Genomic DNA, 18,101 nt, shown 5'->3' with positions numbered 1-18,101 from the left:
GGACAGTTACAGTGTAGGAGAGCATGTGATGTACGGAAAATAACTACATCAAGTTTAAAACACTCATCAAACTTTCTTTTGCCAAGTTAATGAAGTTTTGTTATGTGTGTGCTGTCGATATGATAAATGAGGAGCAGACTGCCTTCAGGCTTGATGAAAATGTCCCAGCTGACATACTAAATTAATACCGAAGTAACTATTTCTTTTCATTTAACAAATAAGTTTCAGCTCATAAAAAAATAAGAAGTGACTTTTGGATGATATTGAGAATATACATAATGCTATCTGCAATGATCATGTAATGTATATCTAGATAGAATATAGTTTATTATACCCATTGCTGCAGGGTACCAGTACTGTCGTTCAAGGACATCAGGGGAAGGAGAAAATAGTTTAGTAGTTTCTCTTCAGTTTCTAACAAAGTCTTTGGGAAGGTGATCTTGGAGAAAAGCACATAGCAGGTACTGGCACTATGTGCCACTTAAAATAAGGCCCCATTAACACGACTGAGTGTGACCGCAACACTTTCTTCATTTTTAGGGGGTCAGCTACAATACCTTTACATTTGAAACGTCTTGTAAACGTGTCCGAAAAGTAACGAAACACAACGGAGGCAAAGGCTTTTTCACACACGCAACTTCATTTATCTATCATGTCCATGGAGTCTTTGAACTCCTGTGCTCAACAAAATGATAGATCTATTTTCCTTGAGATCTTACAAAAATAACATTAGCATTCTTTGATAGAAATAAAAATAAAACATTGATCTGATCTGTCGGCCCTACAGCAGCTTGCTCAAACCGTCATGTTCTGACCTAATTCAGCTGTCCAGTTGGTTTCTTTCTCACAGGAAAATAACTACTAACTAGGTGATGCCAGTCCACAGTTTAATATCTCAGCAGCTTCATAATCCCCAAATGAGCCTTAATGACCATCTGGGAAGAAAACATATTTATTGTGATGAAGGCATCGGTTGTTAAAATGGCCACCTGTGCATACATATTATGATCATTCATGTGTGCATTTAAAACATTTTCCTGCACAGCAGCAATTACAGAAAACAGCTTTATAAAATCCCAGCAGTGACCAGTGCTGGCCTCTTCTTTTCTTGAATCATCCCAACGTGTACCAAGATTTTACAGACGAGCAGAGAGAGAAAAAAAGATCAAAGCTAATTCTGTCAGAACCGAATACCCCCGAAAAATCCCCCTCCTAATAACCACTAATGCTCTTTCTTTCTAATACAAGAAAAAGGAGCTCCAAATGATGAGAAGCAGTAGCCCTGTGCTCAGCACTGATATTGCGGAGGAGCAGGTCGAAGCGCCTGCAGCGAGAGCGGCGCTGGCAGGAGAGGTGAAGCCGAATGCCAGATCAGGGAGCTCCAGCTCTTCAGAGCAGGCTATCCCATTAGTCTCAAAGGGCTGCTTACATAATGATGCCCTCAAGGCATATGAAGCCTATTTACAGGTGAAGCAGAGCAGCTCGATGTGGAAGGGTGAAAGCGAGAGAGAGCCAGATTGGAGAAGGATCAGGTTATTTTCCTTTGTGCGCTGAAACTCAGAGAGTTATTTACGTTGATATTGTTCAGTTAGTTAAATTAACATTGAGTGAACTCCGCAGTAAAGATATGCTTTCTTTAAATCTTAAAACGGATGTGAATTCAACTGTGGAAACAAAAACTTTTGCTAACTTAAAAGTTTCTCTTAGCTTCACTTTTCAATCCGATGCAGCAGTGAGGGCAGTACAGATGTCTTTGTGAGTTTCAGACCAGCGCGGCTGTCATTTTTCAATGGAGCACCCACGCTGTTTAACTAGCAGATGTACTCTGTGACCCTCGTGGGAGGATTGGTGTTAAAATGAAGAGTGGTCATGGGCTTTGTAGGATTGTTATGAAAGTAGAACCTTAGCACTGTTGAACAAGTGCTCAAAAAGATTGTAGAGTTTGTTCGCTGCGGAGGAGTTGCTCACAACACTTTTTTCCACATTGCTGGTGTGTTGCAAGGAACTGAAGTTGTGTTTATTGCTTCAACCCATCTTGATAAAATCTTTCCTCTGTAGGTTTAATAAATACATACAGCATAAGTGGATCGATAAGCTTTTTATATGTGGCACTTGTTTACTCACAAATATTCTCAGGCAGGAGGAAAAAAGACTGAGGCTCTAACAGCAGGCGATGCTGTGTACTTTACTTCTGTGACACCCAAGGTCAAAGGTTTCCAACATGTAGTCCAGAATCAAATACGTCAGAGTCAAATTAAATAACAATCCATCACCATTCGGCTTCACCGTAACGATCTGAGAGGGAATCTACAATCTATAGAGCAAGGTTGTCAAACTCATTCTCATCAAGAGCCACGTCATAGTTGTTCTTAAAGGGCCGGTTGTATATTTGAAGATTAATCACACAATAAGTGTCTTTGCAATCAACCTTTATAATTGTTTGTGTGAAATGTTTCTGTTTGTTATTAAAATACAAAAGGCTTGAATACCTCTCTTCATTCAGCACCACATGATTACCAAAGAACAGAAATAAAGAAACCATGTTGGAAACATATTCCAGGGTGACCGCAGTCTGCCTTTTAATTGTGGGAGAGTTTCATTATTTGATGAAGGCTAAACTTACACCTCACTCAGATGTTTTTTCAGAAGAAATTTGGGCTCTTTTTGGACACGTAGGTATTTCTATTTTTTGCCATTACCATTTCAATTAAATTATTTACTACCAAAACTAAAGTTGACCATCAAGATGAAAACATTGCAATATCAAGACAGGATAGTGTCATTTTGATGTTCTCAGGGGCCACATCAAATGACACGGGGGCCTGGATTTTGCCCATGGGCCTTGAGTTTGACACTTGTGTATAAGGTGGCCAAGGAAAATAAGGTTTGGCTTTCGGTAATTCATTTTGGATCAGGGTTAGGATTATACACGGACCTACAATTAGTATAACTTGGGCCCTTTTTAAATAAGAATTTAGATAGAATTTGCTGAAAACATTATTGTTTTCCCATTTCTGTTTCAGAAAAGTCATCCAGATTTATTTATTTTATTTACTTTCAATGTCAATATGTGACATCCAGATAGCATCATTTTGATAATGATCGCTGTACACTTGGGAACATGAGAAACAATGCAAACACAGTCGTTTGCATGCTAGAGCACAAGCCGGTGCTGAGTTTTTTGGAAAGTCTGTGCACAAAGTTTTATTGTAAACATTCAAGCACCTTTAAGCTGTCCTTCAAGGCCCTCTGTATGGTGTAAAGAAGAAATGAGCCTCGGTTGATGTACTAGTAAATATGCACTTCGTTGGAGAGGTGCTTTTAAATTCAAAAGAGTGAGCAGGGAACTCACTCTGTGTTCTGCAATTGTCACAGTTGTCCATCTTCTCACACAGGTGCAGAAAAACTATTGATCGCAACTGTAGTGCATGTGCAGTACTCAGTGTTTTATAGCAGTAGTGTTTTTGCACTGTGGAAGCCATTTAAAAAAAAAAATCCAGTTTTGCAAAGACTCCTAACGCTGTTATCTTGTAACAAACAGTCAAAGCTCAATGAAAGTTGATGGTTTTCAGAGAAAACTTTGTTATACAGACAGACTCTTAAGGGAAAACTACTTCTGAATGCATTATGTCAATGAGAAGGGTCCCTCAAAGTGAAACAGAATGAGTGTGGGCATATTATTCAGGAAGAAAAGAAAACAGAATCATCCTCCCTCTACTGGGGTTCATTTGGGGACTCCTGTACATCCTCTCTGAGGGCAGTAGGGCAGACAGGCTGTCATGTGAGTATGAAAGGTCCCTCAAGACCCTCAGGGACGACCTGAGGCTCGGCTGTGTGGACGGGTCCTAAAATCTGGGAATTGTGCTCCACCCTGCACACTGTCTTATAACTGAAACATTCATAGAGCGCATAACAAGTGGCCAGGCAGCCTGTCGGAAGGTGTCGATCCTCCTGGGAGAGCGCTTGAGGAAATAAAAAAAGTTTCACTGCACATCTTTCTCCTATTTCTGATTTATTTGGGATAAAGAAAAAACTAAGGGCACCACACTGAATCCTACATTTTCAAGCTTCATTTTCCATAATTTCCACTGGAATGAGCAACAAGCTCATTTTATATTTACAAAAATCTAATTGTTTGTTTCCCCCCAAAACATATTGACATAGAAAATAAACCCACGATATATTCAACTCATAAAACAAATCATTGTTCATATTGGATGGCCTACATTCATTCTCATTGTGATTTATTGTAGTTTGATTCTTTACTACATAAATTTGTATTTACATTTTAAAATCACTTTAAGCAATCTATGCAATTTATAAAAAAAAAAAAACATGTTATCTAAGAAGCACAGGTATGAGGGAAAAGCAACCATGAAACAAAAATGACAAAAAATAAAGGTGATGACAAGCAATATCTAAACTGGTAACAAATTGGTTTCTGGTAATGTTGAATCAATATAGAGTATGTGTTTGCATTAACTAGTTGTTATGATGAAAACATTTCAGGATTTTGGTTCTGTGCACTGTTAAACGTGCTTGTGTTAAATGGATTTTATGGAGTTCTTTCACAAAAACATGATTATGTGACATACAAACTCCAAATCCTACATTATTCTCTACACTGAACTATAAAAAAAACCTACAACACACAAATGTGTAACTAGTGACTGTAATGAAGTTCCTCTTGGCCCATGTGACTGTCACATCCAGAATACAGTAAAACCAACATAATCCCCATAGATAAGTTGCCTCCCACAACAATTCATTCCAACTTGCACTATAAACTTAGATAGTGTCACATTTTGTTTACTCTAGATAACCCTCCTGCCTCAGCAGTGATTTAACATGGGACAGTCACTGGCACAGTTTCAGTGTTTACTATTCTTTTAAATACAACATAAAGGAAATAAATCAGCTGTAGAGATTTTAATGTTCTGCAAAACCACAACTCATATTCAAAAATGTCTTGGTGTCTACTGACATTCAATTACTGTGTGTCTGCACTGACAGCGGAGAAGTGACCAGGTCTCTTTAACTGCTACCCAGCCCATCAGTCTGGGCACTAAAGGATCCTCACCTTCAAACAAGTTCAAATCTGAGAATGGTGAAGCCAAACAGTGGCCTCACTGGCCTCCATCTCTCTTTCAAAACTGCTGGTAATCTCAACAGTCTGGGTTATCCAGCAGTGACCACTCACGGAGGAAAAGCATCTGCACATTCAGGCAAAACTGTTGGCAGCAGTTGTTGGAAGACCGTTCCAGTTGTCAAGAGGCCAACACATCCAGTCGCATGACAATAGGCTGGGTCCCAGGAGGATGCTGCCCTGGATGTCTCCCCTGAGGAGTGGGGCCGTCGGCCAAATGTCTGAGACGTCTGAGACCATACAAGTGCTGCTGTGTCACTTCAATGACTGTAGTGAAGTGCTGATGTGCAAGAATCCCCAACAACGTCCTTTTGATGTTGGACACATTCTTGGACACAAAATAAGTATTTCCCAGACGGGTCTGATTAAGGCAGTCAGGTTGTCACTGTGTGGCCTGCTGGTGACGATGAGAGATCAACCACACAATCAATGTGCTGTCTTCCAACAGTGCTGCTTGAAGCTGTGTGAGTTTGGAAAGAGGACACATCCTTTAGTGAAGGCCAGGAGGGACATGCTGCTGTCTCACTTTCTGTATGCAAAGCATACTTACAGATGAGTGAGAAGACATGGTGAGTTTAGATGTAGGCTGCATTGTAACTGCAAATGGTGTCACTCTCACTGAATAAAATGGGTTGTAGCATTGTACTCCACCATGTCAGAGAACCATGTTGAAACTACCAGGGAACCTATTCTTGTTGGAAGCTTTCCGGGAACTGTATGTATGAAAACATTACAATGCATTTCAATCACAAGAACAACGTGAGCTCATAACCAAAGGCAACACTGTGTCAGAGCTGTTATGCATGACTTCTGAACAAAGGCAGTGATCACAGAATCGATGACGATCAATGTCTTTCTTCTCAGGTGCTTTCTTGAGCTTGTCTGCTCACCATTCACAGGGATGCAGAAGCTCTGTGGACACTATAACCATATGTCTGCTCAGCTCTCTGTTCAACTTCAGAACTGAGAGCAAGCAGGACTTCTTCATCCTGCAGCAGGAAACTGGACAGACAAGCCCACACTGGAAGTCTCAAACCTCCTTTTCAACCTGGATCGTAGACCTACGCCTAACACAGGCACAACACATGGAAAACTGCCTTTAATGTTGTTGTCAGGGTTATTTACTCGACTGGAAAACAGGATTTTAATGTAATGGTGGCAGTTGAAATGACGCTAATAGTTCTAATAGATCTATGAAGGAATACAAGACAGCTGAGGCTCCATTTACACGGCAACGCTACCAAATGAAAGGGCAAAACTTTGGTTCCATTTTGAGTAACCGTTTACACAGCAATGGTGGTCAGAGCCACTGACAATGCAACTTTTTGAAAATGTTCCAATTCCATCCCTGCGTAAATGGGGGAAAACACAACTTTTCTGAAACGCTGCTACTGTGCCTGTGCACCATGGCCATGGTAAACAGTTCTTCTGCACATGCGCCAGTAGATGGACAATAACCACCAGGGCACATTCACCTGGGTCCTGATAGTTTTATAGTTGAGTCACCTGTAATAGCTATCCAACTTGGTCATCTGTCCACACGAATGTCCGTGTATTCCCATTGATTTAATGTTCAAGGCATATTTTTGTCTCCACGCATGTGTGTGTGGTTCAATTAAAAAAACTAATAACAGTACCCACTAGTGGCCCAATGTGGAAACTACATACTTTTTGGGTGTAATAGGCATTGTTTTCAAAATGCTGCCATGTAAACATGAAAATCTTCTGAAACAAAAACACAAAAATTCGACACCTGAAACATTGCTGAATTAATGAGTTGACTGATGCATACTAGTAACCAGTTACTAACTTAGTGCTGCCAAAGCAATAGTGTTACTTTAATGTACTGTAAATAATCACTATTTTTGCAGCACCAGACAATTCATTACTTGAGCATCAACAGAAAATACTCATTGACATATGTTTTTGCAGAGCAGAGTCTATATTTTGTGCGACATGCCAGAGACTGGTGGTTTGAATTGTGAGTGGTGGGAATATGAAACATAGAAGACCACGATGCAAATGAACTATATGGCAGAATCACCCAAGAATGTGTCATTACTGGAAATGATGTGCAAACACAACTTCTATGCTGATGTCATGCATTAAGAACAACTCTGTTCGTATCCACTAATTACAAAGTCTGGAATGCATCCAACGCATCACCGTGCCGATGCATTTGAAGGATGGAAAATTTATTGTACTGCTGGAGAATGTTGGGGGGGAAACACTACATGAGGAAGTGTTTCCTCAGACCCAAAAGGCAAAACTATGCATATAGACAGATGGAGGAAAAAAACCTAACAAATCTCACATATGCTTTTTGACGTGGTGCTTAATAACCATCCAAACATTGATTTTGTGCTTGCTTAGAGGACGTCTGTTTGAAGAGGGTGTTGGCGTTTGAAATATTTGTTCCACATACAGAGGCTGATCAATATCAATCTCATCAATATAATAGTTCATTATCCTCAGAAGACTGGGGCGCTACGAAGGCAGGAAACTAAGAACAGATGGTTGTGCGGAAACATCATGGCTAATACACAACCAGAGTTGGTTAAAGGCAGCCCTGCATGTCTGGAGTTTTTTTTTCCCCTCCTTTTTTTTTTACATGGCTTTGTTGTTCCTGTTGAAATAAATTAAGCATGACTTTGGTAGTCTATCTACTCAGCCTTGAGGAGGACCTCAGCTGTGCAACTCCTCCATGCCCCGAGGACACTGAAAGTAACTCGGATAACCTTCCATGTAGCTCTCTTTGTATTCCTTCCCTCCCCTCTGTCTTTGTGTCTGCCTCCGTGCCTCCTCTGGGTTTTCTACTACACTGCGTTAACTCACTGAGTAAAGCTTCCCCTTCAAAAAAGAAAAACGTGAGGCTTTGTTAGCGTTCATCCGACTTGAGTGTGTCACTAATTCAAAGAGAAGCTGGTTATTTGTTCACAAACTGCTAAAGATCCGTTTCTTTACACAATGTGTTCTATAGATCAAAAGAGAGTTGGCAGGGAAGTGAAGTCTGCAGTCATAATGATCACAAGGGTTATGTGTCAGTGTTTTATTTACATCTTGTTTCTGTGTGAACGGAAACAGATCCATAAAACAGAATAGACTTCGAAAAAGCCATGAATACATCCAGCCATCCTTCATGAGCCTTTTTATCAAAGGTAAAGTCTGTCTCAAAAGGTTGGATTTTACCGTCGATGAACCCAGGGTTTACCACTGTGAAGCAACAATACTTACTACTATATGATCACACCAGCTACATACAGCAGTTCCATCTTGCTACAAAATACAGGACAACAGCTACGCTTCCTTCTTCAGTAGTGTTACTCTAAGACAGTTCACCTTCCTGCTTAACTTGAGAACCAGAAGGTTTATTTCACACAGACATGCAAGAGGTTATTTGACAGAAAAACAAAAAACAAGTACTTGAACTGTTCAAAATCTTTAGGACATGCAACAATCGATGGGTGGATGGATGGATGGGTGGATGGATGGATGGATGGATGGATGGATGGATGGATGGATGGATGGATGGGTGGATGGATGGATGGATGGGTGGATGGATGGATGGATGGATGGATGGATGGATGGATGGATGGATGGATGGATGGATGGATGGATGGATGGATGGATGGATGGATATTGGCTGCTATCGTCTCTGAAAATCAATTTTTTATCAAGTTCAAACCCTTTATGGGTCCACATCTACCTATGATACATCCAGTGGATATGTGGGGCTAAACACAGAAGACGTTGAGACTTTGAGGTGAGTTGGAGGAATCTAACTACACAGCAAGTACCAGGGATGGAGGTAATGGATGGATTGATGGAGGGATGGATAAGATTTGAAGAATCAGATCAACAAACCATAGCAGCATTTTGAGCAAGAGTATCTGGAACAAAAAGTTACTTTCAAGGAACCAAAAGGTTCCTGTACCATTTGTTGTCTGCGTTCCTGCTGTGGTCTAAATATCCAGGAATGTTACATCTGCAGACTGATGATGTACAGAAAAGTAATTTACATAAAAACACTGCACCTCCAGTCCCGGGAGGTTGGGGAATGATAAGAGGTAGACCAAACTCATACGACAACGATGCCATAAAAGCAAAATGGAAGGCAGCTTCCTCATTTGATGGACTATAAACATGGAGGAAGCTCAACTTGTGCTGGTTGCGATCGTTCTTTATTGCGTTGTAAACTGATTCATTGAGACAACACTGGAAAGGAGATCAGCCCTCGTAACAAGGCAGATTTAAAACACCAGAAATGTTTCCTCCATTTGATGACAGAAAAAAGTAGACAACATTTTTAAAAACGACACTAAGGCTCTTGTTTCAGGGTAGAGACATTACTCCAAACTAAATTTAGATCCTGGGTCCAGCGCTGGACTTTGATGGCTCTACTTGTGGAACTATCCTGCTTATATAGCATAGTGTGAGTGTTTTGCACATTCTGACTGTGTTGTCAGTAGAACAGTTGTACAGAAAATCTGTAGCTGTATGATCCTATTTCCTGGATACTGACTAATTTAAAACACTGTTTTCATGATCGCAACTCATACCACAGCTAACTTTGCTGTTAAGGTTGTGTACATTTGAATGACAGATTAACCCTTGAATCCATCCATATAGACACATCTGCTTCCAGTCTGGTCAAATGATACATTCAGATATTCAAACTAAGTCCTTTTCATACATCCCATGGATTTTCCTCCAGTTTCTTTCCAGGGACGCTGAGCCAATCCCAAGTCAACTTAGAGATATAACCTCTACAGCAGGTCAAAAGTCAACCTCAAGGACTCCTCCCTGTTGGCCCACCTCCAACGAGAGGTGACCAGGGGCATTATAATCACATTCCTTAAGCCCCTCTCGTGGCGTTTCACAGTGTGGAGGAGTAGCAGCTCGACTCTGAGTGTTTCTCACACGGCCAAGCTTTTTAATCTATCATGAAAGCCAAACACGTATGGCTATATCCACACAGAACATTACTTACAGCTACAATACTTAGCGGTTGAGTGTGACCTTGGCATTATTGAGTGAGTTGAGCTTTTATTTAAAACAGCACTATAGTCAGTAAGGCTTATGAATCTATGTATATCCAAGTTTCAATGCCTTCTTGAAAGCTCCAGAACAATAAAGTGACTGAAATGATGAGGACGGAAATTTAACGAAACAAGCTGAGCTTCAATAGCAGCTTCATTAGTTTATGCTGGTGCATGGCAACACTTTTGAGGTAAATTTAAAGAAATATTGCATTGTGGATATATCCCTATAGCAGTCTGTTTCTTCTCTGTAACAATTGTCAGGCCAAGATCACTCTTGATACTTTCCCAGACGCTACAATACAACAAATTCAACGATAAGGATTTCAGCTGAGTTTCCTTGGTAGAAACATAATGATCTTATATATTTTCTGATCTGCATTAACAGTCACTATGCCAACATCTGAATCTATGTATAAACAGTAGAGCTGCACACAATATGCAATCATTTTGTCATAGTATTGCAATATGACTTGCAATAAACACACTTGGGGAGATTGTTTTAATGCATTTGTGCTTTGAGAAATGTTCTTGCTTAATGCTTTTTCTCTTGCCCATAATCAACACTTTGCTCATATTTGTCCTATCTCAATGCTCTTCAAGCTCTGTCCACACACTTTGTGACTTCAACCACCCATATCTACCTAGTGGGCGAGCGTCTACTCACTGGCGTTCGTCTGATTGGCCAAACATATTGACATGCAAATGCACAGTGCATGAAAACCCAATATGTATATTGTGCATGTTGATATCACGATTACGTCAGATTTGCGCTATATTGTGCAGACCCAATGGAGAGACTGCAAGTAACTATGTGGTGGATTGAAGTAGCACATTCAATAAATAGTCCAGAAAAAAGAGCAGGAGAGATGGATGGGTCAAAATATAGAGGAGGGATACAGATAATGAGGCAGAAAAGGAAGAGATGTGAAGAATCGGAGCTGTGGGCAGAAAACCGCAGAGGGAAAAAGAGACACAGAGCAATTAAATAGCAAAGGGAGCGAGAGAAAGAGGAGCGGTTAGCACCGGAATCCAACACAAAGAGGTTGTCAGAGAGAGAGCGCGAGAGAGAGAGAGAGAGAGAGAGAGAGAGAGAGAGAGAGAGAGAGAGAGAGAGAGAGAGAGAGAGAGAGAGAGAGAGATGTAAAATCATATATATTTTGGATTAAAAATATTAAACACCAGCTTTGTCGATATCCAAGTTATTTTTAAAGAATAGAAACAATGCATATCAGATGGGTTCCAGTCACTTGTGTGCACTGTTTCATCGCTGCCTTTACAACTTCACACACCAATCATTTCACTTTACAAGATCAAGAACTCCTCAGACTCCTTTAAATGTGATTAGAGTCCACCGAGAAAAGGGATGAAAATTGTAAAGAGAACAAATGAAGACAGATTATCCAGACTTGCGTGTGTCTGTGATGGAGGACAGGAAACAATCCTTCTTAGAGCCCCACTCAGTCAAGTTTTGCCGCTCAAACAAAGCCTGGACTGGGACAGGACAAACACCACGAGGGGGACAAGAGGAGGGCTCACTGTGTCCTCACAAGCCCCCGGCAGGAAAATAATCTGCACCGACTCTGCTGTCCAGCCTTTTTATGTCAAAGCACTGCCTCTTTCACACAAAGCACATGGTTCCAGCACAGTCCAGTGTCCCAGTGCCGGCTGAGTGGCAGGAACCCGTGACTTCATTAAGGACAAAGATCCCAAGCTGCAGTCGGAGCTTCGACTCAAATCAGAGCTGAAAGGACACATTTCTGTTTCAATCCAACTTCTGAAAGTTTTTCAAAGAAACTTTACAAATGAGACTGGTGCTTACCAACCTTTTTTTTTTCTCTGCATTCCCCTCAGATTGCCTCAAAGTGAGACTGTGAACTCCATCTCCAATGACATATTCGCCAAAATGGCACATTTCTACACACATTTTCTTGCCAATATATTATAGCAGGAGCCTTCAAGGTGAACGTAAAGGGCATCTTCCCGGGTCTTCTCTAGTTCATAGAAAGGGACTTATGTTTTTTCTTTCCTGACAAATAAAAGTGAAGAGGAGCTTCAGTGCCTGATAAGATCTTTGGCACCATCGTCAGGAGTCCCTCGGATCCCACACTGGAAACTAATTATCTAGTTCTAACTGGATTAGGCAAATAGTCTGCAGCTCTGTCTGGTCCTTTTGGAGTGTTCTCATTGACAAAATCTAGTTTCTTCTCTCCTTGTTGCTCATGTTCTGTTTAGCTTTTTCAAAATCATTCTTCAAGCTATCAATCAAAATATTGGTGAAATTCTAAAATGTTTTGTGAGTTCAAACTGAAGAGCATCATGCAATTCAAAAAGTGCTGACACACAAAAGATCGGGGATTACCACTGAGAGACTGGACCTGCTGTGACGCAGCAGCTCAGCGGGCTGTTATAGATTTAGCTAGATACACATTGAGGATGATATCAGTGAAATATAATGAGGGTGGATTACATGAATCCCTTGTTTCCTTCCAGTCCCGCACGCAGCCAAGTCTAACAATGAAAACATTCAGATAAGTACAGCATAAACACCTGTACATGTTCAAAGTAGAGTATATAAGTATTTCATTGTGTATCTGGTCCACAATAAATGTTTTCACCATATTGCGTTTTATATAATTCAGTTTATTAGTATTGTGTACCATTTTGTGTTGTGTTCCATTGCATAGACGATGTTATTTGGTCTATTGGTTGGTTCATTTTATTTTACAACATGCTGTGAATTCTCTTGCAAATTTGTGAGAAGTGGTAAAGATCAAAACAAAGACATTAGTTAAAAAAACGCCAAACTGGAACAGAAAAATAATCTATGCAATATAGCATTGTAAAACAAGTACTGTTCTGTTCATATAGTGTCTAAGAGGTTGTTGAAGAGTATCCATTCATCATCCAGATCCAGAACAATGGAACCAGGATCAGAACAAACCCAAAGCCTCCTTGTTGTGTTTACATGGGCCTCAGTACAGAAGGTGACAACAAACTACATCTGACTTTACTGTTCCAACTATAATTTCATTGTGAAGCAGAAAAAGCAGATATGGAGACCAGAGAGAGGAAATCTTCAGCAAATCCCACCATGAACACAACAGATGCCTTCAGAGGTTACCTGCTTTGTTTCATTTATCTGATTTCCAAAGCTTGTCAATAAACATAACGTGTCGCAAAGCCTGGTGTTCAACCAGAGATCCGATAAGACATTTTACAACATCAGGGGTGGATGTCACCAGATAGTGCTGGTTTTGAAAACCTGGACACAGAGATACACTTCATATTTCTCAATTCTGAGCAATTCTTTAACGTCTTTTATATTCAGCCACATGTGAACGGGAGAAAAGGCAATAAAACCAAAATGGTCACTTAACATGATTATCCCCTTGCCAGATGTTTTCTTAAATAAACTATTAACTGGACTAAAACTTAAGGACAATCAGCTTTATTCGGGTGACATTCTAAACACTGGATTCAGAGAGGAATTAATATTTCATGGGTCTCTTGGGAGAGGTGAGCGCCGCTGTTCATTCGGCTCTGCGAGCGGCGATAGCGGCCGGCTCCATTATTTGAAGTGAGCGGGTGAACCGAACCTGACTCAAATTGATTAGTGTTCGTTTCCATAATATGAGTCATGCAAAGTTGAATTCTGCTGCCTAGACGGCCTGAATGTGTGACTCATGCCCATAAAATTAACATTCCCTTTGCAGCCGACGCAGCTGAGCCCACGGGCAGGAAGTACACAGAGCAGATGGTGGAATCAGTCTGTTAACACCGGGTCAAACTACACCGTCATCTCCAGGACATTTAATAACATATCAAGTCATAAAACTCCAACAAGGCCACACCTCTCATTCAGTCAATACGCCTGTTTCAGGGACTGTCCGGATGCTGAGTGACAGAACTTGTTACGCAGGAAAACGTCAAGCATGACATTTCCCTGCAGAGGCTGGGGCATGTCGCCGTGATCAAAGGGAAGGCCGCTCTAAACTTTAAATATTTACACAAATTTTGAGTTTATACTGTTTTCATGCAATATTCATAGGAGGCACTGCAGTCATTTATTTATCCGTGAAGCCAAATGAAACCAGCCAGTTACTCAAGCTTTAAGCAACACCTTGAAGACATCAAAGACCTGGGAGAGCCGTCATTTTTCTACTTTTAAAGTTTGCCTACTTAACGTCCAGATTTCAGAAACAAATGATCTGATCATATAGCTACATGGAGAAGATGTGAGGCTGTTTTAGCAAATTTAAATTATCAATGGGTAGGACTTCCACATGAAGCAATTCTATTCTTTCAGCTCCATTAATTTCCCATGTCACTTCAAGAATAGAATAACAACATGTATTATAAGCAGAATCTTCATTTTTAAATAAGGCATCAAACTATCTATTAGATAAGACCCAGTGGTGTAGTCTACGTGATACGCAGGTATACGCCGTATACCCACTAGGAAAAGGTCCAGAATTTCTATATAACCACTGAGAAAATTCATAAATTCGCCTTTTCTGTGTTACAAAGCGGACACTTTTGGACCATGTAACATAAAAATCCACTGAAGACTGAAATTCTGAAAAATGTCACAGCCTGTCGCAGTAAAACTTAAAATTGGCTGCAAAGACAGAATGAAACCTCTTTTATAAAACAGATGGGTGGATAGACTGATTGAATAGTTTGTGAAGATGGTTAAAGTGGACAAAATAAAAACTTTGTCATTTTAAATGAACAAAGAAAGAGAAGGACATCTTTCACAAGCAGCTGGTCAGATGCAAAATTATCCGACGAATGATATTTAAGGAAGGATACTGCAGTATGTATGTGCTTGTCATCATTATTTGGCAATAATTAGCATTATTAGATGCAAAAAAAATATATAAAAAATTAAAGCGTCAATGAAATATCCTTCCATTTGGGCTTTGTCAGACTGTGGCACTTAAAGACACAAAGCAGTAATATATTGAAGCCAAATTTCAATGGAAAAATAAAAACAGGAAATACACTTAAATTAGGTCTTCATATAATCAATCAATTATCCAGACTGCCCCGACATAGTGAAGGCGTAACTGTTTATAAAATCAACAACCGCTGGCTAATAAAGTTAGGGACTATAAACTCTCAAAGAAACTTACAATAATTGGTAGTAAAACTGCTAATACAGCTAGAAGTTACTGACGAGAGAGGTTAAAAGCTGAGCAGGAGATTGAGCAGCATCAGTAGATTAATAGTGAATCTGTCTTTTCTGATGAATCAATGGCCGGTATCCACACTGACTGCTGTTTCTGAAGTGTATCTCATTAAACATCTTTTTTAAAAATACATCAGTGAAGTCACATCAGAACCATCCATAATATACCACGACCACTGACTCAGATTAAACTAAAAACTCTAGAAATCAGCTAAAAATAAAGTTGATCATTACTCCGGTTTATTAAGGAAATATTCTTAACTATATAAAAAAGCTGATTTAAAAATACAGACTGTATTATGGAATCAATATTGAATTAAATTTGTTCTAAATTCAACAGTTTTTGACCTAAAGTCCATTTTATTTTTCAAATTTGGATCTCAAATGTTCCATTTCACTCACAAAAACAATAAGCCAAGCCCGCATACTGAACCTGATTCTGATTTAGAGTAAAAGTAAAGCAACAGAAGAACAAGCATGGACCTGTGAGCTCAGCACTGCCCCCTACAGTAAGGTAGAGGTAGTGACTTGCTAACTTCCTGCTCTTTCACTGTGGTTTTATGTCCCTGAATATTTTACAGATACACATGAAATGCATTACTTTTTCTTTCTCTGGAGTGTCTACAAACATTAGTGCAAAAACATCCAGTAGCGGGGAAAATATGAGGTCATGCACAATTTCAGAGTATAAATTCTTCAATTTTGATTTAAAAAGTGATGGAGATGATTGAAATTATACAGAAATTTCATTTATAGGACATGCCAGTATACAAATAACAATATGCACAGGTCTGACCAAACATTAGGAGCTCTATCGTTTTACACAAGGACACTTTGGCACATGAGCTGGAGATGGGGCCGACACAGCCAACCTTGAATCTGCAGGGCGATCCTCTCCACCACATAACAGCGCCATAATTTGGCACAACGTAGTTCACAGTCTTTTCACAAGGTACACGCAATCATTTCAATTCTTGTCCTGAAGGCAGCTGGATTTGTTAAAAGTTTCTCTCTCATCTTGAAAAGCTTTGTCAGGTCTAAGGAGCTTGTCTGGGATTCAGGATTTATAGTGTAGAACTGTTCAGGGGCAAACGACCAGAGGCGTCGAAAACTCACAGAATCAAAATGGACAAAAAAAAAGGATAAATCCTGAATTCTCAGACTTTTCATTCAAAAATTAAAAAAAAAACTTTTCTTTTAACAGATGAAACCTCAACCAAGTCCAGGTGCCTTCAGGAGAAGAACTGGATATACCATGACCTGGATGATCGACAACTTTCACTGACAAAAGCAATCATTTTCCAATACGTAAGACACAATTAGAAGCAAATCTCTGAAATTGCTCTAAACACGCAAAGTGTTCTCTTCATTAAATTGGGAGACAATGCCACAAGTCACAGCGGTCTTTTAGAAACAATGGCTTCCAATAACAACTTTATTAATGAGCAACTTTATAACGGATCATCGTTGACGGTGGATAAACATGTTGATCAGACTGGGACAGGATATTAGTGTTATGATGTGCTCCACAGACTGTTGCATTGAGATGAATTTGATGTGAACTCACCCCCAGCTTGCGGCTGCGCATGCGTACGTAGCCCTGCTTGACGATATCGTTGAAGTTGGAGGCCATCTTCGGAGGGGAGGAAACCTGCTGGCCGCAGCCGAGGAGACCATCCAGATGTTTCTTCCCTCCCTCAAACAGTATCTTTCGTTTCCCGCTTACCCTTCCAGATCTTTCCCAGCCTCTTCACCACTACTACTCTCAGTCCGGCTCAAGATTTTGAGTCTTTATTTTTCCCTCTTTTATAAAAAAAAAGAAAATTCCAGAACTCAGTTTTTGTCCGCCTTCATGGAGCTCCAGACGTTTCCCCTCTGTTTAAGGTCTTTGTGTTTGTGTTTCTTTTGTTCTTCCTGGTTGGAGGTGTTTCGTTCTTCCTCTGTTTCACTTCTTTTGAGCTCCGTTCATTCATTCATCCCAGAATGGTTCTTCTCTCCACTCCCTTCTGGGCACCTCTAGGAAGTGGACAGACAAAGACATAGAGAAAGGTAGGAATGGATAAATATACATATATTATTCATTGAAGAGGGAGTACCACAACATTATCCTCCATTATTCATGCTGGTGGAACACATTGCAAACTCAGGGCTGGTTGGCTGTTCTGTGTAATATGCAGTTATTTGCTGTCTGGCTGTATTTGCCTTCCGTTGCTTCAGCCTGTATGAATGAAATCTAGTGAAAGAGCATTTGTTCACGACAGTGAGCTGAAACACTACAAAGAAAACCAGAAAATGTGGCATCTAGTAGGAGGAGCTGTATCGTGGAGAATAAAGAGATTTGAGGTCAGGTCTGCTGTCACAGCTCGAACATCCGTCCTGCCATGTTTGTTTCCTGCTTCTATCTTGTTATATTTGCATTTCAAACACACTGATCTCTTCATCTTTTCCTCTCAGCAGTCATTACTTTCCACTGCTGCTGGGAATATTAGGTTGCAGTGAAAACACATGTGTAAACAGAAATCCAGTATCCTGGGGTGTTTCATTTGTCCCTTTAAAGCTGCATGAATCTTTTTTTTTTCCCAATCATTAACGTGAGCTTCAGTGTTTGGTGTTGGACTTTTGAATCTCACTGTACAGCTGAGAAATACAAAAGGATCCAGTGATCTGCAACCTAACAGGTTATGACTCATCAAAGCAGATGGCATCTCATTGTCTGCAATTT

The 18,101-nt window shown here is 40.2% G+C and overlaps 1 protein-coding gene across 1 annotated transcript in view; it reads right to left on the bottom strand.

The window, feature by feature from the left end:
• Positions 1-17,012, bottom strand: part of dok4 (docking protein 4) — a gene marked incomplete at both ends in the record, with an annotated part of 31,115 nt that extends 14,103 nt beyond the window's left edge. Inside the window, one exon of the mRNA XM_080458628.1 lies at positions 16,947-17,012. Coding sequence (XP_080314754.1) covers positions 16,947-17,012 — 66 coding nt within the window. The remainder of the gene's footprint in view (positions 1-16,946) is intronic.
• Between the last annotated feature and the right edge of the window lie 1,089 nt (positions 17,013-18,101).

Source organism: Lipophrys pholis, assembly GCF_963383615.2.
Source record: "Lipophrys pholis genome assembly, chromosome: 2".
Classification (NCBI taxonomy): domain Eukaryota; kingdom Metazoa; phylum Chordata; class Actinopteri; order Blenniiformes; family Blenniidae; genus Lipophrys; species Lipophrys pholis.
This window is presented reverse-complemented; position numbering and strand designations above follow the sequence as displayed.